General features: G+C 64.6%; 5 protein-coding genes across 9 annotated transcripts; 3 read left to right on the forward strand and 2 right to left on the reverse strand.

Moving 5' to 3' along the window:
* Positions 1–28: 28 nt before the first annotated feature.
* On the forward strand, positions 29–4,967 carry TKFC (triokinase and FMN cyclase). Of its 3 annotated transcripts, XM_052811984.1 has the most exons (18): positions 29–83; positions 807–893; positions 995–1,184; positions 1,267–1,377; positions 1,482–1,663; positions 1,772–1,850; positions 2,036–2,125; positions 2,258–2,292; positions 2,378–2,462; positions 2,537–2,626; positions 2,738–2,854; positions 3,073–3,192; positions 3,302–3,439; positions 3,939–4,045; positions 4,149–4,252; positions 4,345–4,378; positions 4,495–4,584; positions 4,722–4,967. In XM_052811984.1, the coding sequence occupies exons 2-18, from the start codon at positions 888–890 to the stop codon at positions 4,872–4,874; spliced, it is 1,731 nt and encodes a 576-aa protein (XP_052667944.1). In that variant the 5' UTR covers positions 29–83; positions 807–887; the 3' UTR covers positions 4,875–4,967. The 3 variants fall into 3 exon arrangements, with proteins under 3 accessions (XP_052667944.1, XP_052667945.1, XP_052667943.1); XM_052811985.1 differs by lacking the exon at positions 995–1,184; XM_052811983.1 differs by lacking the exons at positions 29–83; positions 995–1,184 and having other exon boundaries at positions 676–893.
* A 595-nt stretch (positions 4,968–5,562) lies between these two features.
* On the reverse strand, positions 5,563–9,761 carry LOC128153116 (lysosomal membrane ascorbate-dependent ferrireductase CYB561A3). Of its 2 annotated transcripts, none has more exons than XM_052812018.1 (6): positions 9,527–9,761; positions 7,383–7,588; positions 7,109–7,317; positions 6,879–7,033; positions 6,458–6,614; positions 5,563–6,282 (listed from the first exon to the last, which is right to left on the reverse strand). In XM_052812018.1, the coding sequence occupies exons 2-6, from the start codon at positions 7,564–7,566 to the stop codon at positions 6,259–6,261; spliced, it is 729 nt and encodes a 242-aa protein (XP_052667978.1). In that variant the 5' UTR covers positions 7,567–7,588; positions 9,527–9,761; the 3' UTR covers positions 5,563–6,258. The 2 variants fall into 2 exon arrangements, with proteins under 2 accessions (XP_052667978.1, XP_052667977.1); XM_052812017.1 differs by lacking the exon at positions 9,527–9,761 and adding an exon at positions 8,867–8,934.
* TMEM138 (transmembrane protein 138) lies at positions 8,999–12,211 on the forward strand. Its single transcript, XM_052812034.1, has 5 exons — positions 8,999–9,107; positions 10,195–10,430; positions 10,510–10,681; positions 11,638–11,713; positions 11,817–12,211. Exons 2-5 carry the CDS (start codon positions 10,303–10,305, stop codon positions 11,927–11,929), a joined length of 489 nt encoding a protein of 162 aa, XP_052667994.1. The 5' UTR covers positions 8,999–9,107; positions 10,195–10,302; the 3' UTR covers positions 11,930–12,211.
* Positions 12,212–12,444: 233 nt separating this feature from the next.
* TMEM216 (transmembrane protein 216) lies at positions 12,445–13,976 on the forward strand. Its single transcript, XM_052812036.1, has 5 exons — positions 12,445–12,607; positions 12,811–12,912; positions 13,029–13,121; positions 13,312–13,513; positions 13,635–13,976. Exons 1-5 carry the CDS (start codon positions 12,595–12,597, stop codon positions 13,648–13,650), a joined length of 426 nt encoding a protein of 141 aa, XP_052667996.1. The 5' UTR covers positions 12,445–12,594; the 3' UTR covers positions 13,651–13,976.
* Positions 13,977–14,261: 285 nt separating this feature from the next.
* On the reverse strand, positions 14,262–25,916 carry CPSF7 (cleavage and polyadenylation specific factor 7). Of its 2 annotated transcripts, none has more exons than XM_052811993.1 (10): positions 25,856–25,916; positions 24,973–25,091; positions 20,021–20,239; positions 19,303–19,406; positions 18,789–18,934; positions 16,816–17,224; positions 16,600–16,718; positions 16,332–16,500; positions 16,017–16,190; positions 14,262–15,876 (listed from the first exon to the last, which is right to left on the reverse strand). In XM_052811993.1, the coding sequence occupies exons 2-9, from the start codon at positions 25,024–25,026 to the stop codon at positions 16,022–16,024; spliced, it is 1,389 nt and encodes a 462-aa protein (XP_052667953.1). In that variant the 5' UTR covers positions 25,027–25,091; positions 25,856–25,916; the 3' UTR covers positions 14,262–15,876; positions 16,017–16,021. The 2 variants fall into 2 exon arrangements, with proteins under 2 accessions (XP_052667953.1, XP_052667954.1); XM_052811994.1 differs by having other exon boundaries at positions 25,817–25,898.

Consider the following 25,916-nt stretch of genomic DNA (forward strand, 5'->3'; position numbering starts at 1 on the left):
CGCCGCTGGGACGTCAGCGGAAGGGGCGGAGTGGGGCCGCTCTAGGCCGCTGGGAGGACCCGGAGGAGCAGACGAGAGGACTGGTGGGGAAGGGGGATGCTCCGGGGGTCCCTGCTTTTGGGGGGGGGGGGGGGGGAATCTCCACCTGGGGATCCCCGCTGGGGAGGGGATGCTCCCACCCCATATCCCGGTGGGGGAGGTCCCCACCTGGGGGGGATGCAGCCCCCCTGCTCCTTCTACTGCACCCCAGGAGGGGGTCCATGGTGGGGGTGCACCCCCTTCTCCCCCCCCCCACCCCGAGAGGGGGTCCTCACCGGGGAGGGGGTGCATCCACCCAGGCCCCATGCTCAGAGGAGGTTCCCGATGCTGGGGTGCATCCACCCTCGTCCCCCCCCACCCCAAAAGGGGGTCCTTGCTTGGGGGGGGGGGGTGCACACCCACCCTGGTCCCCCCCTTCCCCTCCACCCCAGGAGGGGGTCCCTGCTCAGGGGGATGCTCCCCCCCTGGTCCTCCCCCACCCTAGGATGGGGTCTCTGCTTGCTGGGGGGGGTGTTCCCACCCTGGTCCCCCACCCCATGAGGGGGTCCCTGCTGTGGGGCTTGTCCGACCCTGCCTCCCCCCCCCCAGGAGATGGTCCCCCTTCAGAGACGACACTGGACCCAGCTTCCCCCCTCTGATGGGGCACCCCATATCCCACCCCGTCCCCCTCCTGCCGTCCCCGGGCCAGGCCATCCCCGTGGGACCCCCAGGTGGGACGGGGGGGGGGGGGGCTGTCCCTGCCTGTGGCGGACCTTGTCCTCCCTCAGCCCCCGCCGCCTCCCGGACGGAGTTTGGACTCGGAGCTGAAGCTACGTGGGATCCTCCATCATCCCCGCCGTGCCGCCCGCATGGAGGTGAGCCCCGGGGCGGCGGGGAGCCCCCTGCTCCCCCCCCCCCCCCCAACAGCCCCATACCATCCCCGTACCCCCCCACTGCCACCCCTCTGTGCCGCCAGGTCCCCAAGAAGCTGGTGAACTCGGTGGCGGGCTGCGCCGACGACGCGCTGGCGGGGTTGGTGGCCTGTAACCCCGGCCTCCGGCTCCTGCAGGGACACCGGGTAGTCCTGCGAGCCGACCTGGTAGCCATCCAGGGTCGGGTCGCCTTGCTTTCCGGGGGGGGCTCCGGCCACGAGCCTGCCCACGCAGGTGAGCTCTTCCCCCTCCACTGCCGCCGCCGCGGGCCGGCTGCCCCCCGGCACAGCCCCCAACGCCCCGTCTTGTTCCGTAGGGTACGTCGGGAAGGGCATGCTGACCGGCGTGGTGGCCGGTGCCGTCTTCACCTCTCCGGCCGTGGGCAGCATCCTGGCGGCCATCCGGGCGGTGACGCAGGCTGGCGCAGGTAGGATGGCGTGGTGGGGTGCGGGTCGGGGCTTCGCCCCCCGCCACGGTTTCACCCCATGCTTCGCCGTCCGTCCCGTGTCCGTGTGTGTCCCCCCCCTGCAGCTGGGACCCTCCTGATTGTGAAGAACTACACCGGGGATCGGCTTAACTTTGGGCTGGCGCTGGAGCGGGCGCGGGCGGAGGGGGCCGACGTGCAAATGGTGGTGGTGGGGGACGACAGCGCTTTCGCCACCTTGAAGAAAGCCGGGCGCCGCGGGCTGTGCGGCACCGTCCTCATACACAAGGTCCGTAGGGTGACACTGGTGCCCAGGGCCCCCACCGCGTCCCTCTGGGGACGGGGGATTTTGGGGGACGGGGCCCGGTGGTCCCTCACCCACGGCTGCCCTTTGCAGGTGGCGGGGGCCCTGGCCGAGGCGGGGGCGAGCTTGAATGAGATCGTCGAGAAGGTGTCGGCGGCGGCTAAAGCCATGGGTACGTGTGTGGGGGACCCCTTGGTGCCCTGCGGGGACCCCCGGGGTTGCCGTGCCTTGTCTCGCAGCCCCATCCCCCCCATCCCTCCCGGCAGTTCACAGCCCTGGGGCGAATCAGAGCCTCCCATTGCCCCCCACCAGCCCCAAATCCCCCTAGGTTTAACCCCGTCTGCCCTCCCCACGCAGGTACCCTGGGTCTCAGCCTGTCCCCCTGCAGCGTCCCAGGCTCCAAGCCCACCTTCCAGCTGGCTGACGATGAGATGGAGCTGGGCCTGGGTAAGGAAATTCCCCCCCGTGTCCCCCCCATGCCCCGGCGGGGGCGGAGTGCCCCCCTGTCCCCCATGGGGCAGGCATCACCCGGTGCGGGATGTGCCCGCAGCATGAGCTGATGCTGCCTCACCTCCTCAGGAATCCACGGCGAGGCGGGTGTGCGCAGGATGAAGGTGAGCAGGGACCTGCTGTGTCCCCCCCGCCTCCCATTTCCCCCCCCACCCCGCTCCGCCCTCATGGCCCCACTGTGCCCCCCAGGTGCTGCCGGCAGACGAGGCGGTGGAAACGATGCTGGCGCACATGACGGACCCCTCCAACGCCTCCCACCTGCCTCTGAGCCCCGGTGAGCCCCCCCTGGCCCTCCACACCCCCCTGGCCCACCCAGGCAGGGGTGTCATTCTGTCCCCTACCCTGCAGGAGCCTCTGTGGTGCTGGTGGTGAACAACCTGGGTGGGTTGTCCTGCCTGGAGCTGAGCATCGTGGCCGGCGCGGCTGTGCGCTGCCTGGGTGAGTGCGGGGTGGGGGTCTTGGGGCACCATTCCCTGGGTCTGGTTCTTCTGCTTCTGGGGACCCTTCCCGCAACACCCCCCTCGCTCACGGAACCTCCCGTGCCCGCAGAGAGCCGAGGCATCCACATCGCCCGGGCCTTGGTGGGCTCCTTCATGACGGCGCTGGAGATGGCCGGGGTCTCCCTCACCCTCATGCTGGTGGATGAGGAGCTCGTGGGGCTGATCGGTGAGTGCCCGCTGGTGGGGATGCAGCATGGGACGGGGGGCACAGGGGTCCCCAGGTGATGGGACAGCCAGGACACAAGGTCAGTGGGGTGTCCCAAGGTGCCCTGGAGCTGGATGCCTGGCTGCCTGCGCAGGCAGCGCTGCCGGACACGCTGGTGAGGATCCAGCGGAGTCTCGCTGAGCTGGCGCTCGCCTTTCTCTCACCTCCTGCTATTCCAGATGCCGAGACCACGGCCATGGCTTGGCCCAACCTGGCCGCGGCGCCTGCGACGAGCCAGAGACAGGAGGTGCCGGCGCCGAAGGAGGGACCAGTGATTGCGCAGCTTGAGACCAGCACGGGTACGGGCAGCCCCGGGGAGCTCGAGTCCCTCAGGAGCTGTTACCTCCCCGTGCCTCGGTTTCCCCGTCTCCCCCAGGGACGGGCAGGGGTGACGTCTCCTCCCCGCAGGGCCCGGTGCAGTGCGGGCGCAGCTGGTCCTGGAGCAGGTGTGCAGCACCCTCCTCGACATGCAGGACAAGCTCAACGAGCTGGACCGTGAGGCAGGTGACGGGGACTGTGGCCACACGCATGCTCGGGCTGCCCAAGGTGGGTGCTGGCACCCTGGGGGGGTGCTGGGGGGCCATCAACCAGGGACTCGTGGGGAGAGGGTATCCCAGCCATCACCTCCCAGGAGTGGGGTCTTCCCTGGGACATCGCTTCTTGGGGAGTGGGGAACCCTGAGCTGTTCTCTCCAGCTGGGGAGCAGGATCTGCCCCCGAGCTGTCCCTTCCTGGGGGGATAGGGTCCCCCCCAGCTGCCCCTTCCTAGGGGACAGGGTCCCCCCACCCTGGGAGCCACGGCCCCGAAATGTCTCTGCACCCAGTGGCAGCTGGCCCAAGGCATTGTGGGGGGTGTCCCTGCTTGTCCCCAAGAAGGGCAGGGATCCCCAAGAAGGGCAGGGATCCCCAGGTGCCCTTGGGGCAGTTAGGGGTCCCTGGCTGCCCCCAAGGGAGACAGGGGTCCCCGGGGCCCAGTGGGTCACCCCTGCCAGCCCACGCGGGGCCAAGGGAAGCATCCCAGCCCGTTCTCGCCTCTGTCCCTGCAGCCATCCGGGAGTGGGTGCGTGCCCGGCCCCCGCCGGCAGCCCCGGCCCAGCTCCTCTCTGCCCTGGCCGACCTGCTGCTGGAAAAGATGGGTGGCTCCTCTGGCGTGGTGAGCGTGGGGTAGGAGGAGGGGGCGCGGGTCTGGCTCGTCACCCCGTGGGACCCCGGCTGTGCCGCCACAGCAGGCGATGATGGGGCCGGTGTCCCGGCAGCTCTACGGGCTGTTCCTGACGGCGGCCGCTCGGCCCCTGCTCAGCCGCAGCGATCTCCCGACCTGGGCTGATGCCATGGACGCCGGCATCGAAGCCATGCAGCGGTGAGTGCCGTGGGCTGCGGGACCCCCGGGGTCCTCCACGGGACCCCCAATCCCTCTGCAGGATCCTGCCAACCCTCCTGCATCCTGCACAGGTACGGAGGAGCTGCGCCGGGGGACAGGACGATGGTGAGTGCCGGCGTCCCAGGGGACGCTGGGCAAAGCCACCTCGTTGCCTGCAAGCCACCGGGGCTGCCAGCCCAGCCGCAGCCCTGGTTCTCAGCCCCCTTCCCCGTCTCTCCCAGCTGGACTCGCTGTGTGCTGCGGCGCAGGCTCTGCACGCCCTGCGCAGCCCCGGTGCCGACCTGCTGCCGGTGCTGACCACCGCCGTGGAGGTACGGGGCAGGGGCAACCCGGCAGGCAAAGCCCGGAGCGGGCAGCCCAAAGCCGGGCTGGCAGGGGAATGGGGTGGGAATCACCGCGCTGGGCCGCCCCGGCAGCATCCCGAACGCATCCCGTTTTTCCCTGGCAGAGCGCGGAGGCTGCGGCAGAGGCCACCAGGCACATGGAGGCCGGGGCGGGCAGAGCCAGCTACATCAGCTCAGCCCAGCTGCTGCAGCCCGACCCGGGGGCAGTGGCGGTGGCGGCCGTGCTGCGGGCCGTGCTGGAGGGGCTGCGGAGCTGAGGGGCAGCCAGCTGTTGGCCACCCCTGTGCAGCTCCAGAGGTGACGGTGAGGACGTGACAGGACACCCCAGGTATCCCCAATAAACCTTCGTGGTCCCCTTAAGCTGGCCCAGAGCATCCTTCCCCACGAGAGGAATGGGACGGTGGGGATTGGGGCTGGCCCGGATGCACCCAGTTCCTCCAGGACATGTCCCCATCTTAAGCTGGACAGGAACAGAGATCCAGCTGGTCCTATGCTCCAGCGTGAGCATGACCGCTGGGGAGGAAGAAAGCTTCTGGGCTGGCCACAAGCCCTCCCCAGCGGGTGCTGGGAGGGGAAACCACAGAACTCACGTGGCCCCAGGCACGGGGCCGGGAGGAGGCTTGGGGAAAGGGACAAAGAAGAACCAGGGGCCAGGGCAGAGCCCACCCTGCAGCACAGGGTGGCCCCCAAGCTGGGGCAAGGGCCTGGGGTGAGCAGGGGGACCGGCCAGCGTGAGCCCAGGCTGCCAGGGGAGCTCCAGCTACCGGTGGCGGAGGGGACGGTAGGAGCCAGCGATGACAAGCCAGGCCCTCAGAGGGGACGCAGCCTCCAGGCAGCGCAGCTTGGCTTGGCCAGCACCGGGACTTGCTCCCCAGGCACCCACCTCTCCCCCCCCGGCTCCTGGAGCCCCCCCCCTTGTCCCCAAGGACGCGGGTGCAGGAACACTGCAGAAGCCAGCGGTTTATTACGTGTCCATGAGGGCCCCGGGAGGCTGCTCGGCTGGTCCCGCCACCTGTACCCACGGGGCGGAGAGAGAGGCACAGGCAGCCCGATGAAGGGCAAGGCACGGTGTGAGGGTCCCTTCCATCCCTGCCGCCCCGAGCCGGGCCACCCCACGCAGGAGATGGTCCCGGGGTGGGGGGGGTAGCGCTGCCAGGCACATGGGTGCTCCTCCAGCAGCTTCTGACCTGACGAGGCTCTGACAGCTCCGGCTGCTGCGTTGAGCGATGGCACTGCAGGGCCCGGGGAAGGCTCGAGGGCAGCCAGTTTGGCACGGAGCAAGGTCCAGGTGTGAAAGACCAGCTGGACCCGGCAGGAGCTGGCATGTGGAGGCATGAGGATGCAGGCAGAAGCATCACACTGCGGCTGCCCTCATCCTACGGCAGGCAGGAGGCCAACGCCAGGCCACAAAGGAGGCAAAGAGATGTCCTCATCGCAGCAACATCTCTGTCGTAAGGGAGCTGAGCCTGTTCCTCCCACGGGCAGATGAGCGTCGGGCGCAGGCAGCGGGAGCCCCCGGCGAGGGCAAGGTGACAGGCCGAGAGCGGAGTCGGCGGTGCAGGCAGGGAAGCGACGGGGTTGGACAACTCAGGGCTGGCAGCCCCGGGAGGGCAGGGAGAGACCTCGGCTGCCACGCAGGCGTCAGCGCTCGGCGGTGAGCAGCGGCTGTGGGGAGAGTATGGGTGAGCCCGGTACCTGCACCCCCCCCCTGCCGGGCCCAGCATCCCCCCCCACCCCAGGGATGAGCCAGCCGGGGCTGTGGTGGGAGGCAGGTCCCTCAGCTCGGCTCCCCAAACCCACCCTGCGCGCAGCCGGCGTGCCCCCGCAGCGGAGCTGGTACCTGGCGAGAGTCTGGGGAGTCAGCGTCGGGGCGCTTCCAGCTCGGCCTGGCCAGGGCACCCAGCACCAGCACCCCAAAGAGGATGATGAGGAGCCCCAGCGTGTTAGCAAAGACAGCCTCGGCGGGCAGGTACTTGTAGTCTGTCGTCCTGTTCCTCCTTGGGAAAAGAGGGGCCAAAAGCTTTCCTGGATGTGCCCGGCCTTCCCCTAAGCCCACGCAACCCTGTACCCACGCCGCAGCAGGGAGTTGTGCAGGTTAACCATGCACCTGAGGGAGAAATCGCTCACTTCCCTTCACCGCCCTGTGCTCAGTTTCGCTCTGTGCCGCTTCTGACACCAAGAGACAACGACCAGCCCAAACCACCCCTGCCCCAAGCCTCCCTCCCTGCAAAGGCTCTCCCCACGCCCGCCGCGATGCTCACAGGCTGAAGAAGAGCTTCTCGTTGATGCCCGACACGCACGAGGCCACGGACAGCATGAGGATGGTGGAGCCGAAGAAGACGTGGACGGGTTTGTAGAGGGCACGGAGCCAGGCAGGAGCCCAGGGCAGCAGGAAGGCGCTGAAGCCGGCCAGCCACTGCAGGGAGGGGAGGTGAGGGCGACGGGCATGGAGAAGGGAGCCAGGGTGCGGGGGGGCCGGGGCAGCACCCACCTGGCAGGAAAAGAGCAGCACGGTGGCCAGCCCCAGCCAGCTGTGCAGCGAGTACATGTTGGGCGTCCCGTGGTTGTTGTGGAAGCGAAAGACGGCCACCAGCCCCAGCACGGCCAGGCTGAAGGCTGCCAGGGTCAGGGCACCGTGCAGCACCTTCCAGGGGAGCTTGGGGCCGCTCCAGGCGGGGGGCAGGCGGTACACCAGGGCCGCTGTTGGGCGAGAGAGTCAGGCAGGAGCTGTGCCAGGGCCGCGCCGCGCCGCACGCCCCGCTCACCTGCACCGTACAGCACCACCATGCCCGTCACCATCAACACCGGGTGCCAGTTGAACATCTGGAGGCCGCCGTCCAAGGCGAAGCCGCCGCGCCAGTGCTGGCACCAGGCGCTCACGAAGGCCACGCACATGAAGCCCAGGCCGCCGAGAAAGATGCAGAAGGGCAGGAAGGGCAGATCCAGCATCTCTGCGACAGGATGGCGGCACCTGGGGAAGAGCGAGACGCCTGCTCAGCCTCTGCCGGGGCTCTCTGCCTGTGCCGGCTCTGGCCTGCGTGCAGACACCCCCAGGGAGGAGCCAGACTGAAAAGGGAACCAGGCACCCCAAGGAGGGCTGGCCCTGGCCCAGCTGCTGCCTGGCCAGGGAAGGATGCCAGGACTGGAGCCGGCCAGCTGGTGACGTGCAGGACAAAACCAGCTCCTGCAGAGCCAGGTCCCTGGGCAGCACCCTACCGTGCCGCCCTGGCGCCAGGGGACAGCAGCAAGGGCCTCACAGAGGGTCCAAGTGTCTCCTGTAACCCTGCGCTCCCCCAGCACCCCCTACGCTGTCCCCAAGAACCCACTGACCCGATCCCCTCCCCCCTCAGCACCTTGTACCCCCCCCAGCTGCACCCACAGAACAGGGCTCGCCCCTCCTGGGTGCGAGGAGGTACTCTTGTACCTGCCCCCGACCCAGATCCTGGCAGCCCCAGCACCCCTGCTCCCTCGTGCCTGCTCTGTGCCAGCCCTCACCCCCACCTGCTTCATGGGGGTCAGAGGGGGGGGACGGACCCCACAGGCAACAGCCCCACATCCCTGCCTGGGCTGGGCAGCGGGACGGGCAGGGCCTTGCCCTCGGTGCTGCCCTCAGCCCACGGGGCTCAAGCAGGTGACTGGCAGGAGCAAGGCTGAGCTCATTTGCCTGGCGTTTTGCATCCGCCTCCAAAAATAGATATTTATGTCTTCTCCCGGGGCGGGTGACAGCCTTGTGTTCCCCCGCCGCCCCCGGCCAAGATCAGCTGCCCCACGGGACCGTGAGGCAGGAGGTGGGTGGGACGCGGCCCCGATGCAGCACGAGGACCGCGAACTCAGCCACCCACTCGCTCCGAGGCCTTGCAATGCTTGCCACGGTGCTGAGCGGCCCCACGGCTCCCCTGGGCCTGGGTCCCACGGCTCTCCCAAAGCCTGGGCCCCACGGCTCTCCCAAAGCCTGGGCCCCACGGCTCCCCCTAAAGCCTGGGGATGTGGGGCCCGGCCCCACGGCTCCCCTACAGCCGGGGCCCCGCAGTTCCCCCAGACCTGGTGACACAGGGCCTGCCACCACGGTTCCCACAACACCGGGAACACGGGGCCCGGCCCTACGGCTCCCCCACGTCTGGGGACACTGGGCCCGGCCCCATGGCTCCCCGGAACACAAGGCCCAGCGGCTCCTCCCGGCTCCGGGAACACGGAGCCGGCCCCACAGTTCCTTCAGCCCCGGGGTCTTGGCCTGGTCCCGGGGCCGTACCTCAGTCCCTCCCGCCGCCCGCCGTGGGCCTCGGCCTCTCCGGGCGCCTCCATGTCGGACGGCGCCGCTCTGGCCGTTCGCCTCTGTGGTAGCTCCCTCCGACCCCCGCCAACCCTCCCAGACGCGTAGCCAGCGAGAGCGACGGCCAGAGCGGCCCCAGCGCGGTTCCTCCAGCCGCCCGCTTCCGCTCCCACCTCAGTGGCTGTTCCGTTACCCTGGAGACGGAAGATGGCGGCCGCAGGTCAGAGCCCGGCCGCTGCCGGGGTGCGGAGGGTGGGACGCGGCGGGGACCACCGGTTCCCGCAGCCCCGGGCTCCACAGATTGCCTGTGTACCGGGGAGGAGTGGGGGGGAGGTACCCCCGGGGGCGGCTGCTGGGGTGGGGGGGGACCCCGGTGATGCTGCGGCCTCCTTCGGGACTGGGGTCGGGGGGAATGGATGGGGGGATAAGAGGGGACCCGGGGGCCACGCAGGGAGAGGGTGGCTGCGTGGTGGCTGTGTGACGGGGGATGGGGGTGGTATAGGACCTGGGAGTGGGGGGAGCTACCCTGTGGCTCCCTTTCAGAGAAGGAAGGGCCTCAGAGCAGAACTCTACCACCAGGACGCGGGGGACCCTCCCCGTTCTCCTGGACCCCCCCAGTCCCTCCGAGCACCGCCTTACCTCCCCCTGTGTCACGTCCCTCCTTCCCCGGTGCTGCCCTGCTGCTGTCCCCAGGCAGTGCGGGTCCCGGGTCGGCTGTCGGAGAAGCGGGCAGGAGAGCTGTGCCTCCTCGCTTGTCCCCAGACAGCTCCGCTCCCTCCCTGTGTCCTCGTCCCCTCCCTATGTCCTCGTCCACTCTCTGACCAGCTGCCCCAGGCAGGGTGCATGGTCCTGGGGTGGGGCGAAGGAGAGCGATGCTGGGACACGGCGTGCCCAAACCTGCCCCTGTAGCGTGGCCTGCTCAGCACTGCCCACGGAGCTGTCGGCAGCTTTAGGGTTTGTCCGGCGTGAGACGTGTGAATAACCTGCCTGGATGCTGCTCCCTGAGATCGCACATCTCCCTTGTCCCTGAATTTCTTCGCATCTGTTTCCTGAGATCGGGGTGGCTGTGAGGCTGGAGGGTGGGAGAGTGAGACTGCACCCGAGCCCGCTGCGTGGTGAGAAGGGAGACAGCTTATTTACGAGAGCCCAGCCTACAGACCAGGGGCAGAGCACAGCTCTGCATCGGCGTGCTAGAAACTGGCAGGAGCTGCTGTTGGTTTGACCCTGCTTTGGGTTTCCGGAGGAGGTTTGCGAGGTGCAGGGGGTGCGTCCCACCCTCCCAAACAAAACTTCTGCTCCCCCTCCAGGTCTCGGTCGTAGGGAGAGGCGACGCTGAGCCCCTCAGCTCCAGACCATGAGCTGGCTCTGCCGCTGGGGATGCCGGGGCTGAGAGCTCCAAGCCCCAGGGAAGGAAGATGCTCCAGACCAGCAACTACAGCCTGGTCCTGTTCCTGCAGTTCCTCCTGCTTTTCTACGACCTCTTCGTCAACTCCTTCTCGGAGCTGCTCCGCACGGCCCCCGCCGTCCAGCTCGTCCTCTTCATGTGAGCACCAGGCGGACATAGCGGGTAGCGCGGTGGGGCAGGAGAGCTGGGCTCTCACCACGTCTCTCTCCTCCTGCAGCATCCAGGACATTGCTATTCTCTTCAACATCATCATCATCTTCCTCATGTTCTTCAACACCTTCGTCTTCCAGGCTGGGCTGGTCAACCTCCTCTTCCACAAGTTCAAGGGGACCATCCTGCTGTCAGCGGCCTACCTGGCGCTCAGCATCTCCTTCCACATCTGGGTTATGGTAGGCTGGGGCGAGCTCGGGGCTGCCGGCTTCTCTTGAGGGCAGGCAGCACAGGCAGTGGTCCGCTTGCTTTCCTGGCCACAACCCCCTGCTCCCTTCAGTCCCTCTCTCATGAGAGAAAGGCCACGATCTACCACCGCAGGGACAGTTCGGTGTCCCCTGCGATTCCCTGCGTGACCTCCCGCCCCGTAGGCGTCAGGCTGGAAGTGAGCTGCCCCATCCCGGCCCCTTCCCTAAGGGCTGTAACCTGCTAGAAAAATCCTCTTTCCACAGGGGAAGCCCAGCAGCTCCAGCTCTGTGCTGGCACAGAAGCCACTCCTGGGGTAATCCCCGCTGAAGTCTGTGACAGCACCTCCTGGTTTACCTGGGATTAATCCCCAGCAAACGCCAGGGCTCAGCGCCTGGGGGCGGCCCCCTCCCCGCTGGCAGCAAGCAAGCACCGAGTGGTCCTGGCAGCATCTTCCCCTTCTCTTCCCCGACTAAACTCCCTCCTGTCCCCTGCCCCGGCCCCCGAAGGAGCAGCCCACACACCCTGCCCAGCCCCTGGGCACCCTCCTCCATCGGGCTCTCATCCCCCACTTCTCCAGCCTCTGAGTGAGGGTCCGTCCCTACCTCGCTGACCCCGGGGCAGGGGAAACGCTTCGAGCCGGGCCGGGGGCCGCCCCGCACCAGGGTGCCCGAGCGGGCAGCCGCCCCGGTGCTGCCCACGCCATCTGGGCAGGGGATTGACGGGGATTTGCAGAGATCTGAAGTCTGAAGCTAGAATAGGTCCCGGCTCGCTGGCTAAATCCCCTGAGCTGCTTAACCTTTGGGGTGGGGGAGCTGCCCCCCGCAGCCGGCAGCATCTCCCCTGGCCTGTGCCCGGCAGCACACCGGGCTGAGGGAGCTGGAGGCACAGGTTGCTGCCCCCAAAACTAACGCGGGTGTTATTCTTGGCTCCTGTCTGTCTGCCTCAGAACCTGCGGTGGCGGGACTCCGGCCGCTTCGTGTGGACCGAAGGCCTGCAGACCCTTTTTGTTTTCCAGCGGTTGGGTAAGGGCTCGTGGTCGCAGGGTCCCTGGTGGGGTCCTGCCTCTTTCGGGGAGCCTGTGGGGGCAAAGTTGGGGGTCCTCCCTCACCCCCCTCCCTCCCGCAGCGGCCGTGCTCTACTGCTACTTCTACAAGAGGACGGCGGTGCACCTGGGTGACCCCCTCTTCTACCATGACTCGCTCTGGCTGCGCAAGGAGTTTGCACAGTTCCGCGGCTGATGGCTTCCCTTGGGCTCTGGGCGACCCACCGTCTTTCCCTTCGACTTCCCGGCAGCCCCCGCCGTCTCTCTGCAATTTGCGGGCCCCGTTGGGGACAGTTTCGGCTCAGCCACCTTCCTCCTCTTCCTCCCGGGGACCAGCTCTTCTGCCAGTGCTGGCACAGCTCATGCGGATGCTGGGAGTTGGTGGGAGGCTCCTGGTGCGTTCCGGCACCACAGCTCCTGTTGGGACTTGAGTGTTTTTGTAAACAATAAAGAAATAAATCGGCTGCCTTTTCCAGAAGCTGCCTGGTGTCTGTGTGCCCCGGGCCCCCCCCGCCGGCGCTTCCCTTCCTCCCAGTGACAGCGGCCGCCATCCCGGCAGCCTTACCCATGCCTTGTGCTGGCCCCGGCCAGCTCAGCGCTGCGTTTGCAGCCACAGAACAAGGCTGTTCCCACCTTGCAGCGTGGGATGCTCGGCCCAACGTAGGAACGGAGGCAGAACCGGCGGGCAGCCGGGGGTCCCGGTTCCCACCCGCCCGTCCGGTCGGGCGGGGGATTCGAACCCGCGGCTCAGCTGCCCAGTCCTCCTGAACCATAGAGAGGGCGGAGAGAGCGGCCGGGCTCCTTCCCGCCCAGCGCTCCCGGGAGCGAGGGCGGCGGCGGCCGTTCCCATGGAGATAGAAGATGGCGCCCAGGAGTGAGTGAGGGGCCGCGACGGGTAGCGGGGCCAGGACCGGGGAGAGCGGGGGGGGGAGGACAGGGGGGCGTAGGGATGGGACCGGGAGCTGGCCAAGGCGCAGCGGGGCCTGGAACGAACCGGGAGCGGGGTTCAGCGAGGCGGGGAGCGGGGTTGGGGCCCGGTCCGTGCCGCCCCCGCCTACGGCCGCCTTGTGCCCTCAGGCCGCCAGCGCTCCTCGGCTCCGCTGCAGGTCCTGCTTTTCCTCAACGGGTGGTACAGCGCTACCTACTTCCTCCTGGAGGCTTTCGTCTTCGTGTACAAGGGTGAGTCCCCCCCAACCCCGGCACCCCCCCCCCGAGGGCAGCAGCCCCCCCCGCCCTGAGGCCCAGGGTGGGCTGTCGGTGCAGGCCCTGAGGGCAGCGGTGGCTGTACCCCGCAGTGCTGCTGCTGCCGTACCCCTTCACCAACCTGGCGCTGGACGTGGTGCTGCTCTTCCTCTACCTCGGCACTGAGGCCACTCGCATCTTCTTCGGTAAGTGCTGGGGACAGAGGGGGTGGTGTCCCCCTGGGGTGACATCGGGCTCCAGAGCTGCCACCCCCCCACCCCAGGAACTGCTGGGGCAGAGCTGGGACCGCCGTGGTGCCATTTACCATGTCCCCCCACCACCGCAGAGTCCTGGGGGGCCCTGTGGGAGACACCCCTCTAACCATGTTCCCCCCAGGATCCAAGGGGAACCTGTGCCAGCGGAAGGTGCCGCTCTCTATCAGCCTGGCCCTGACCGTCCCGGCGGCCGTGATGGCGGCCTATTACCTGCTGCTGCAGACCTACGCCTTGCGCCTGGAAGCCATCCTTAACGCCATCCTCCTGCTCTTCTACGCCGTGGAGCTGCTGCTGGGTGTCCTCGCGCTGGTCTCCTTCTCCAGGTACCGCAGCCGGGCCACGTCGTGCGGGGAGCTGGGTAACGCTGGGATGCGGCAGAAGCCGGCACGGCGAGCTGCCTGGTTGGTTTGGCGCTGACATGTCCCCCTCTTCCCTTCTTGGCAGCATGGATTCGTACTGAAGCCCCGTGCCACGCCAAAGGACCAGGCACAGAGCGGCACAGGTACGCGAGGCGGCGGGGAGCCAGCGGCCCCGGTGCTGGCTCCATCTCCTAGGCCAAGCCCACGTCAGTCCCAGGCAGGAGAGGTCTTCACCCTGCCTGCGCTCCGCTTCACCCGGCAGCATGCGCGAGCGACCTGCCGGGCAGCACCCGACCCGCTGCCACCCGGGAGGCGGCCCCCAGGACTTGTGATGCACAGGTCAGTTTGAGGTACGGAGAATTTTTTTTTTTTTTTTCTATTGCCTTCTCAGAAAAATTCACTATTTTCCAATAAATATTTATTTTTACCTGGTGCCTGGGCATGTGGCTTTCCCCAGGGCAGCGGGCTGGGCATGAAGTGCTCAGGAGCTTCCAGCACCGCACCGCTGCCCCACAGCGCTGCCCTGAGCCGGCTTGGGGGGCACAGGAGCCCCTCAGAAGCACGGGAGGACAGTGAGGGTCAGGGATGGTGGGCATAGAGGCACTAAATAGTCCCCAAGCACTGGTCTTCCCTCCCACACAGTGGCCCTAAAATGCTCCCACCCCACTCATCACAGGGAGGAAACACAACAGAAGAGCCCTACAGCGCCGTATAAAAGATCGACAATGTCATCAAGTTTATTACACAATTTCCAACCTATCAGAAAGACAAACAAATCTAGTCACTGCGAGCAGGAGGGGCAGCGCCTCGCTGGGTGGTTAATAGGGGTTTGCTCTGCACTTTTCCCCACTATATTTGGAAAGAAACTAAAAATTTGTGTCATTAAGTAAAAAACAGAACTCTCCCACCGAGCGCTCCCCCCGGCACTCACCCGCTAAGCCGGCACCTCATGGTACTTTACAAGATGGGTTGTGGTTTTTTTGTTTTTTTTTCTTTTTTTTGTTTGTGTGTCATTTCAACCTAAAAAGACCTCCGGAGCTGGGCTTCTCCTGTCCAGCAACAGTTCAGAGAGTGACACCGCCCGGCCGGCAGCCCTGGGGGCTGGCACCCACCCTGGAAGTCACCTTGTGTCTCCTCAGCTCACCCCGACCCTCCTGGGCTCTCCCTCTCCTGCCGGAGGGACGCGTGTGGGGCCTCGCAGCCCAGAAAAGCGCAGGGCTGGGGTGGGGGGGCTCCCACCTAGCTGCCCGCTGCTCCGTGCAGTGCACAGGGACACCCCCCTCCCCGCCACCGTGTCCCCACCACCCCCATCCCGGCCTGCGCGACACAGCCGAGCTGCTACCACGCGCGGAACCGCCGCACCGCCTGTTAGGAAAGGGTAGCCAGGGGACGCAGGGACACAGCTGGGAGAGCCCCCAGCACCTGCGGGGGACAGGTAGTCCTCAAGGCAGGGGGGGTGGCAGCCTGCCCTGCCCCGCTCTGCCTCCTCCGCTTCCTCTAAAACAAGGAAGGTGCTGCGGGAGAGGCCGGCTCCGTGCAGGACCCTGCTGGCGCTCGGCAGCCGGAGCTGCTGTTTGGGATGGCAATGCCGCTGCGGCGAGCCGGTGAGGAACGTCGGGGCAGAGAGAGGGGGCGACCCCCGGCCCAGCTCTAGTCCCCCCTTCCTCAGCACGTCGCTCCCAGACAGAGCGGAGAGGGCGAGGGGGGAAAAGCAGGCCCGCGCAGGGGATGGGCTGCGCTTCCCCTCCATCAGAGGGGGGAGAAGGAGGAGCGTGGCTCAGTGTCCTGCGGGATGGGGGGGCCCGTGCTGGGACTGCTGGGGTGATGGGGACAGGAGTGTCCCCAGACGAGGCGAGAGGATGGTACGTGGCAGAAGACTCCACACCAGCGAACCCGGGCACGGGATCGGGAGCCGTGCGCCTCCAAGCCCCCACGCTTCACGCCCACAGGGAGGGGTCCATCCCCTCCAGCCACCCCCGGAGAGGAAAGGGCTCGCAAACCTCCCTCCATGGAAAAAAAAGCACCATTTCTCTTTGGGTCCGAGAGTCCACGGAGTGGAGCAGGGAGGCCCAGGCGCAGGCGTTCCCCAGCTCCCCGTCTCTCCCCGGGGAAGCAGCAGTAGCGGTGAGTGCGGGCAAAGGCTCAGGCCCCAAGGCCACGAGGTGTCGGTGGGAGTCCCGCCGGAGCGCGGCACGGTTTTTCCTCGGGCGCCCGGAGAGAGCTGGGGGTGGCGGGGAAGGGGCAGGGGGGTGGAGCGGCCTCGGTCACGTAGTCCTGATCGAGGTGAGGAGATATGAGTCCATTAAAAACCACTTACTGCCAAACTCCTGCGGGGAGAGACGAGAGGAGTGGTCAGAGAAGCGCCGAGGACCCTTCCCACCACCTCAGCCCTCACTCCTCGACGGGGACCCCCGAGACCCCACACCGGCGGCGCGGCACGTGCGGCAGCGCCCTGGCACCGGCTCACCTGTCTCAGTGGTGCCGGTCCCTCTCTCTGTCCCTGTCCCGATGTCGGTCGTGCTCCCGGTTCCGCTCCTGGAAATAGTCCTCGTGCCGATCCTCGCTGTGGAGCAGGTCCCGGTGCCGCCGGCTGCTTTCGCGAGACCGGCTGGGAGAGCGCTCCCGAGATCGGTGTCTTTTCCTGAGAAAAAAGAAGAAAAAGCTTTCGGTCACCTCCAGAGAGGATCTCGCTGGGTCGGGGACAGAGACAGCGAGCAAAACCCCAAGACGGGGTGCAACAAAGCCACCCCCACGCGGCTCCAAGCCCCAGAGCCGTCGGTACCTGGAGGAGCTGCTGCTGGCACCCGTGCTGTAGGACTTGGCTTCGATGCCGTGCAGACAGTCTTTGAGGGACGAGAGGAGGACGCGGCACCGCTCGTCGTTGGCGACGCGGGACTGCTTGATGACGGCGATGGCCGTGAGGAGGGTCTCGATGGCGTCGCTGTAATCGCCTGGGGAAGCGGAGCAAGGCTCGAGGGATGCGGACTTGCCGTGGGATGGCGTGGAGGGCGGGGGACACATGGGGGTCACGGGGACGCGGTCACCGTTACCTGCGCTGGCGCCGGACACTGCCTTGGAAATGGCGCTGCTGGAGATCGCCCGGTTCCTGTTCATGATCTCCTCAAACTCCACTTCGCTCACAGGGGGAGGTGGCGGGCCGAGCTCCCGGCTGCGCAGGAGGCACATGTGGGGGTCAGCATAGCCCCCCCATCCCCAATTTGGTACCGAGTGGCACGCAGCCCCCCCCCCACTCCGCCCCTTCTCACCTGCTGTGGTTGTAGGGGGCCATGGCCTTGCCGTAGGTGTCCGGCGGAGGACCCAGGGCTGCGTTGGGTGGGGGGAAGAAGGCAGGGTTGAGGTGCAGGGCAGGGGGGACAGCCCCCGGGGGCGGCACAGCCAGGTGGGGGGGCAGTCGAGGCGGCGGGGGCATGAGATGCTGATAGTGGATGCCGGGTGGTGGTGGGGGTACGCCGAAGCCGGAGGAGAGGGGCGGCGGGGGAGGCATCGGCGGCGGGGGCAGCCCCATGAGGGGCAGGGCGGCGGGGGGGCGGTTGAAAAAAGGCAGGACAGAGGGGGGTTTCTCCACACGGGCAGGCGGCAAGGCATTCTCTGTCGGCGTGGCACGGCCGTCCACCGAGTCCACGGAGTCTCGGGAGTGGGCCCTCGGCGGCACACCTGCAAGGGTCACAGGAAAGAGCCATGAGCTGTGGCCGGAGGGCCTGCGGGTCTCGGAGACCTCCTCCTCCTCTTCCTCCCCACCCGTGGCAACCGGCGCGAGGACCGTCCTCTCCCGCAGCCCCGTGAGGTCCGGCCTTGAGAGAGCTCAAGGTGCCCAGAGAAAGATCCAGCCAGCCAAACGTAGCCTCCGCTTCCACGTGCCTTGAAGGGGGTACCAGCTCTCCTGCAGCAAGACCCCGGCTGCCCACACGGTGCCCCGGGGACGCTGGCTCTCGGCCAGCGAGGCTCTGCGGAAGCTGCCGAGCAAGCGGGTTACAGGGACAGAAGCGAAAAGCCCCAAGAAATGGCGCGAGGTCCCCAGCAGAGAGGTCGCTGGGTCCCGAGTCCCCGAAGACATTAAACGACCCAGAGAGCCTGTGATCGCACACAGGTTCAGAAAGGCCTGAGCGTGGAGGAACACGAGGAGACAGAACCCAAGTGCCGACAGCAACGGAGCTGCTGGAGGAAGGAAAACTCGGCGCCCGTCTGCCCTCAAAGAGAGGGACAGGAACCGTTGCTGTGTCCAAAGAGGCTTTGAGGATGAGACGGGAGAGGTACGACGGAGGGCACTGCCTCTGCCCGAGCCCCTCGGGGGAGCCACGGCTCCCCACCGGGCCTTGCCGCTCTGATGGCTGTCAAGCGGAGCACCGTCTAGGCGCCGGTGTTCCTGAGCCGGCGGCAAGGGTTCACGCGAGCTCAGCCGTGCCAACGGCAAGGCCCCTGGGGGCAGGCCGAAACTCAGCCTCCCCGTGCCCGGCGGGAGAAGGGAACACACCCTGCTCTGCCGAAACGCAAGGGCAGGTCGGGACGCGGTCTAACAGCATATGGTGCTGCCAAGCAGCAGATCACCGTGGGCACTGGAGCTGAAGGGAGGGTGCAAAGGTCACAGCTACCCCACTGTAACTCGGCCAGGGCGCTTAGGAAGAAGGGCTTTCCTTGCATGAAATGGGCCACGGGATCTACAATGACCACAGCTGGCCAAGACCTCCTCGTACATGCTCCTGCCAACAGTCCCTGTGGCTCCGCAGAGCCCCCCAGCACGGGGCTGGGGCGTCACATCGCTGCGGAGTGAGGCAAGGACCACCTATTGCCATTGTAGAAAGCCCACGGCCAGGCCCCAGCTGGAATACTGCGTCCAGTGTTGGGCACCTTACCTCCGCAGGGATGGACAAATTCTGGAGGAGATCCAGAGAAGAGCTACTAATAGATATGGAGGGTCTTAGCTATGTTGATAGGCTGAAGAGCTTAAGCCCATTCAGTTTGGAGAGGAGGAGGAGGAGGCTACGAGGGATCTTCGCAGTGTGTGAGCACCTAAAAGGGGATCATAAAGACTCGGGTCAGGATCTAATCAGACTCAGCAGCAATAGGAAACAACCCCCAGAGACTCCTGGCAGTGTCCCCCCACCCCGAGGTCTTGGTGGGTTCAGCCTGACAGCTCTGCTGGGGATCTGCGGGGCCCGCGGGAGCTGCCGCACAGCGTGGAAGCCCCCCCCAACCCGTGGCGTGCCTTCGCCTCACTCACGTTTGCGAGCCTGCGCCTCGAACTGTGACAGGTTCTGCCGGGTTGCCAGCCTCACCTCCACCTTGTCCCCGTTGAGGATTTTGCCGGGCAGGAGCTCCAGGAGTTTGTGGACTGAGTTCTCAGAGGCAACCACCACCTCTGCGTACCTGTGGGAAAACCTGGCTGTCAGTCAGCAAAAGCCAGCCCCAAGCGGTTCACCCCCTGGTAGGGGGTAGGGACCCCCTGCCAAACCCCACGGGGCTCTATCCATCCTCGCTGGCAGAGACCACCCAGCACCACCCACTCCCGCTGCCTTCCCTGGCAGCTGAAACCAGCCTGGTGTTACATGACCCCCCCCCATCCCTTTCCCACGCTATTTCGGAGCCTCCACTTTACCATCCCAGCTCCAGGCGGGCTGTGCATCACCTGTGCCAACCAGGAAAACCACCAGCTGCCTCCTCACTCTCCCCAACACAGAGGACGTGGCTGTGAAGGCCTGACTCCCCCATTCCCCCACATCCCCCTTGGCTCTCACCCTTTCGACTGGCCATTGGCTCGGTTCTCTGCGAATTTCAGCTCCACTACGTCGTAGACACCAACCGAGCGGATGGTCTGGATCAGCTGCTGGTCAGTTGTCCACTGAGGGGAAGAGAGGCCAGTGTCAGCTCACACAGCCCTTTCCAGGACCACGCTGCCCCCCCCCCCAGCTAACGCAGGCTCAGCACTCAGGGGGCTGGGGCAGGGCACTTGAGTTCAGACACCTTCAGAGCCCCTACAGGGAGTTTAAAATCAATCTCGAGTCTGAAACAGGTCCTGGGCACAGCTACCAGAGGTGTCTCTGTTCTCTGGACAAGACAGAGCCTTCCCAGGACTCTCCCTGTATCTGTCAAAAGCGGAAGGTGACTCGCCCACGCAGCCCCCAAGAAGGCAGAGCCAGGTGGGGCAGCAGCCGGTGCGAGGGAAACACTGCAGCCGCTGGTCACTCGCCCCAGGCTCGACCTGAAGCCCCTCAGGGCTACGAATCCCTTTTCCCCGAGGATCACAATGTCAAGCCCAGCTCACGACCCGGCTTGGGACACCAGGTCAGCGTGGATCATGGAGGAACAGCACCCCCAAAGAGCCCTGCAGCCCCTCAGGGGTTTCTCTGGAGGACCTCAATCTGTGTATGTACCACAGGAGACCCAAACTGCCCACGTAGGTGGTCTGGACACCCCCTCCACAAGCAAGCACAGCCAGGCAGCGATTCCACTCACCCAGGAGAAGCTGCCCACATAGACGGCAGCTCTCTTGTTGCGCAACCCGCTGTACGTGTACAGGATGGCAGGAGATTTGCTGTTGGGCTTGGGGGACGGCTCCTGGCGGATCTCCGGGGGTGCCTCTGAGCTGCTGGTGCGGCTTTCGGGGGGCTGCGAGCTGGCTGCTAGCACGTCGTCGTACAGGTCCATCTGATCAGCATTACTGAACTCAGAGTCCTGCAAGGGGAGACACCGTGAGCACCTCTGCAGAGGGGAGATCCCAGGGGTGAAACCGCAGCTCAGAAAGGGACCTGTGGGCTGTTAAGAGCCTAAACGGGGCTCTGGAGGACTGCCCCATTCTGCTGGAGTCCTCCAACACCCCCCCAGCAATGACCGTCCAGCAGAAGCCAAACACCAACCACCACAGGAGATGCTTAAAGTCATCTCACGGTGCTGCTCTGCCGCAGGTGCCCCGCTGTGCAGGGGGCTGCAGATGAACGACGCTGGAGGTTAGGAAGCCCCCTTCACGGTTTGCAAACCAGTTATCCCAATTCACCAAGTGCCGACGTGCACGAGCTCTTTTGAGGCAGCACAAGCTGAGTCCAAAGGTTTAGCGCCCAAACCACTTGTCTTGTTCTGTTTGTAGTTAGAAGGTGGTGAATCACTGCCATGAATGAAGCCACAGCAAACAGATCCGGCGCCTGTTATCTCTCACAAGCCAGCTCCTCTTGCCCGGAGCCCTGTCCCCTCCCCTTGGTGGCATGCCACCATGGTGTGTCCCTCTTTCAGCACTTCAATTTTGCAATGACAACTCCTCACGCTTCCCCCTGGCCCAGCAGACCCCTCCCAGCACTGCACTGCTCTTCCCCACGACTCCACTGCCCTACAAAAAACATGCTGTGCCCTAGGCTTATGACCACCCCTCACTTGAGCAATCCACCACAGCGTCTGCTCTTCTTTCTGGGCAATGTGGAAATCCCTCGTGCACGTCTCCAGTCCAGCTGCCCAGCTCTCCGACCGGCCAAGCATTAACGCAAGCCCCACAGCAACAGGATCAACATCTCCTTTCCCCAGCAATGAGGATTACCAGTGCCCCGAAGACAGGGCGATGGGCTCTGCTTTGCAATGCTTGACGTAACCCTGGAGCATTTTTTTTACACATAAGGAGGTGGGAGAAGGGAGGAGTACTCCAGGAAGCAGAACCACAAGGCTTTACCCTGCTGGCGACCTGCACTGGCTTGATTTTCCTCCCCCAAACTTCAACAACAAGCCTTTTGCTTTTCTGTCTGCTCCTCCGCTGAGCTCCAGCACACACCTCACGCGAGCAGACGACCAGCTTGCTAGGGTGTCAGCTGTCTTGAGCAACGGGGCAAGATGCAACTTGCTGCTCTGGGAGGCTACCAGGAAGAAGCTCACCTTTTGTAAGCGTGCGAGGGCAAGAGTTCAGTGGTGGAAAACGAAACGCCCTCAACGGACAAGCCTCTCGCTCTTTGGCAGGCACACACTTCACAAGTCCAGCCTGGGGGTTTCACTTTCCCTCAAACCCTGCTCGCCTCGGATACGCCGCCACAAGCTCACTCGGTTTTGGGCCAGCAGAGCCCTCTTCAGGGTAGGAGCTACACACGCCGTCTGCACACACAGATACACGCACACCATTTCCCCTCCCCTCGGCAGCGCAGCCTTTCACGGCACGAACCAGCCACAGAGGAATCTTCTGAGCTGTGAACTCAAGTGTCCTAGATCTGCCTTCCAATTCCCACTCCGTTCCGGGCTATATTTAATTTGGAGTGTACAGCGAGTGCTGTGTTTACTACGGATCTTCAGACTAATTGCTCACCCGGATTCAGCGTGCGCTGAGCATCATTTCATGCTACAAATTACCACATTGGTATCTGGCCCGCGGGAGCAACGCACAGGTCCTGTGCAGCACAAAACCAGAGGCTCTGCTCCCAGATTTTTAATTCCAGGACTTCAAATGCAGTTCGGACAACACCTTCTGCTAGAGATAGTGCAAGGTGGTTAAATCCCCGACACTGTAAAGGTCAGGAAACCGCACACATAAAACACGTCCCTTTGTGAGCTCAGGGGAGAGACGGGGAAGGGTGCTCAGCACATGGCTTTCAAAGGGTCACGGAAGTATCAAAATCAAACCACTTTCCTCCAGACATGTTGACAGCAACGTCCATTTCTAAAGCAAGCCGTAACTTTTGCATCTGCCTATTTCAGCTGCAGAGCTGATCTAAAGGTTGTAAGAATTTCAACAGGGAGCAGTATTTTTACACTCATTCTCAAAACAGCTCAACTGTTTGTTTAATCCGCCTCCCACACTCCTACCCTGACGAAGCGCCTTTGGACACAGCCCAAGGCTGGAAGATTTCTGCCTGGAAGTTTCATAAAGTCAAGAACAAAACCAGGAGGGCTAGAGGAGAAATTGCATGAAAGCCCTCAGATATGCTACTTAGGGGATGCTTCAGCTTGGGAGTTTTTAGAGATCCTCTGGGTCCGTTCCATTTTTGACACTCTCCTTTAAAAACTAACAGCCCGATAAGAAGATGGTGTAGAAGCACTCACAGCCCAAGCGCTCAGAGTCCACTCTGCTGCTCTCTGCCCTCGCCACTGCACTGAATTTGCAGACCATCGCTCAAAACGCACGATAGCGAGAGGCTTCTTGCATCACCCACCGCCCCGTCACCTAACACCTTCACTGCCATTCAAACCCCGACACAGCGAACGCGCTCTGAACCCATGCGTGATGCCTTGTGAGGTGCACAGGGATGAAGCCAGGCACCGTCGGCGGTAACTACCACGTGTGCTGTGGGATTTGGAACCACGCTGGCGTCCCTGGTGTGCCACAGGGACCACGGGGCAGCCAGGGCACCTTCCTACCGCCCTTTGATCCCACGTGCGCCATTGTGCACAGATTAACTCTCGGTTTCTTCCTGCTGCCGCACAGCCTGAGGCGACCGAGATGCTGGAGTTGGCAGCCTTGATAATCACTTCCAGCTTTAAGAAGCCTCCATCTACTTGGCCATGTCAAAAATATTTTGTGTACTGTCCCCCAAACCCTCCAGTTAAATCTTTCCATGCTGCTTCCCGCTGTGCAGCCAGGCTTGCTCCGTCCTCCTCTCAACGCTGCTTAACTTCTTTACTCCCAAAGATCCCCGAGACTTGACCGAGACCAGACCAGACCCATCAGAGACCCTCTCACCTCCCCAGCAGACATACCCACATCAACTCAAACCACTGCTTTTGTCACCCTTCCTGCTCCAGGCTTTCCGGGAGCCGAGCCTTCGCGGGAGAGCCTACCTGCAGGCACAGGCGGGACACGCAGCGCTAGCCCATGTCTGCAGATCGCCCGTGAAGCGGCAGCAGAGTTCTCCTGTTAAGTCCTCCCACTTGTTTGTTGTTCATCAGTTGTCCTCCGAGACGTTGCAGACTTTCCAACTCACACCCACCAACGTCACAGTTCTTCTCCAGACAGTAGCTACCATGTCCACTTTCACTGCTTCCCTTTGGCGTTCAGACTAATTGCCAGAAATGAAATTTCCTGGCTATTCTGTGCGCTTCCAAACTCCAGCCCACGACCTCCACACGTTTTCTTAATCTGCACCTTCCACCCTTATTCCCGCAGCTATCCAGCTCTCCCTTCCGCTCCCAAGTCCAGGAACGTCTATTTCCCAATTCTGTTAAAAGTGAATTGCGTGAAAACACACAAATTGAGGCAGTTCCTAAGCCAGAGCAGTTCTGTTTGGTCCCAGCACAGTACTAGATTGTTTAATACATGGGGAATTGGGTTTATTCCGGGAGTTTTTCAGGAAGGACGCAGGAAGCAGTATTTCAGAGTCAGAGGGTGGCCGGGCAGGGCTGCCCGGCTGCTACAGGCAGAACAGACGTTTGCTTTGCAACTCACCTTTTCTAGTGAGGTTCCTGTTATTTTGGCAGCGTTACAGCCAGCTTGGACCCTGCCCTTCTCCAAGGCAATTGCTCTCAGCGGAGAACTCCTGCTTATTCCCAAGCGGTTGGAAAGCACCTCGCAGTCCTCTCGGTTCCAAGGCAGTTAACACTGTTTCCACCATTTCGCTTTTCCCTGAAGGTCTAACCCATGGCATATTCTCACCTGATAACCTCTCGCCTCCTCAGAACAAAGGGTTTATCACCCTCAGCTCCTCTTCAGCCCTCTGGGAGCTTACAGCGATTCCCTCCTCCGCATGTTTTGTTTCCAGTTCGTGCAGCTTGCCCTCTAGTGCAGACCAACTTTCCTCCATGGGCTTTCCATGGTTGTTTTTAATCTTCAAACATCTGCATTCACACCCGCTCTCCCAGATCCCTGAACTCTCTAAAATCTGCTTCTCTAACAGCTACGCACCCTCCCATTCTCTGTCTTTTCTTCCTGTAAGTCCCAGACAGCCACCGGGTGGGTGAGGTGGCCCACGGGCAGCTCTCCGACCGCAGCGAGTCCCCGCCACAGCTTCCCAGCCTCGGTGGTCCCGCGGGTTCGATGCTCTGGGTTTCCTCACCCTGCGGTTCCCTGGCAGTGCCTCTTCTAGTTTGGACTTCTCATTTCTCCAATCGGGCTGCAACTATCCCCTTCGATCCCCGCTCGTCACTACCCTGGCAAATGTTCTGGCCCAAACCCTGCCTCCCCCCTCCTAAACATTTTGTGACCATCCACATGTTGAACCTGCAGAAAGACCCTTTATTATTCCCAGCTCAAGATGGCAGCCACCAGGATTTAGGAATGGTCCCAGCCCTCCGTTCCCCACAGGGACTCTCCAGTGCTGTACCACCTTTTCCCGGGCACACAGGTCACATCTTCTGCCTCCGCTCAATGTGTACATACCAGCCGGCAGGTATGTCCACGCTAACCGCTCCAATGCCTCGCTAACGAGTTGGCTGACGCCGATTACGGTGCTCTCCCCCAGAAAAGGGGGCTCTGTAGCCCCAGCCCCGCGGCCGGACGCACCGCTCACCTGGTTGAACTCCTCGTCGGCGTAGATGTCGATCAGATCCACTCCTTCGGACATATTTCCAGAGACGGGAGCAGGAGCCCGGGCTGGGACCGGGGCGAAGCAGGAAGACCAAAAGTGCACTGCAGCGTGGCGAGGGGGGAGAAAGAGGGTCAGCGAGGTGCTGGGGACCCACTGTTCACACCCCCCTGAGTCCCCTCTGCCCCCCTCCCCCATAGGACTGTGGCCCCCCCCGTCCCTGCAGGCACCCAGCCACCCCTCCAGAGCGACCCACAGCCTCAGCCCAGACCCACCCGGGGGCCGCAGCAGCCCCTCACCCTCTGCCTAGGACCCCCCCCACCTCGCTGAGGGCCAACCCCGGGGGCAACGTAGCCCCGTTTCCCCTAAACCTACCCAACCCTTGCGGGCAACAACCCCCCCCTCAGGGGGCAAGCATAACCCAGCCCCCCTCCCCTTCCCATCCCACCCCGGGGGCCACAACCCCCCGACCCCCCTTAACCCAAACCCAGGGGCACCCACTTCCCCCCCACACACACCCCGGGCAAGCCCTCCCCAACAGCGAGGGCCCCTGAGGAGACCCTACCGCTCCCACCCACCCGAACTGGGCCCCCTCCCCGGCCTAAACCCCCTCCACGTCCCCACCGGGAGGGGGGGAGACCGCCATATCGGCCCGGCGCGGCCCGCCCCTGCCGAGCGGCCGGGCCCGGGGCACTGGGGGGGGAGGGGGGGGGGGTGGCTGTGGTGGGGGGTGGAGGGAGGGGGGGCACAAGAGTAGAGTGGGGGGGTGGCGGGTCGCGGTGTCGTGTCCGTGTCCCCGTCCCCCCCCGTCCCCGTCCCGGCCCGTTACCGCCAGCAGGCCCCGAGCGCGCGCGCCAACCGCGCTCACCGCCACCGCCACCGCCGCCGCGCCACGCCACACCCCTTCCGGTTTAGCGTCACGCCTCTTC

Source organism: Harpia harpyja, chromosome 16, assembly GCF_026419915.1.
Source record: "Harpia harpyja isolate bHarHar1 chromosome 16, bHarHar1 primary haplotype, whole genome shotgun sequence".
Taxonomy (NCBI): domain Eukaryota; kingdom Metazoa; phylum Chordata; class Aves; order Accipitriformes; family Accipitridae; genus Harpia; species Harpia harpyja.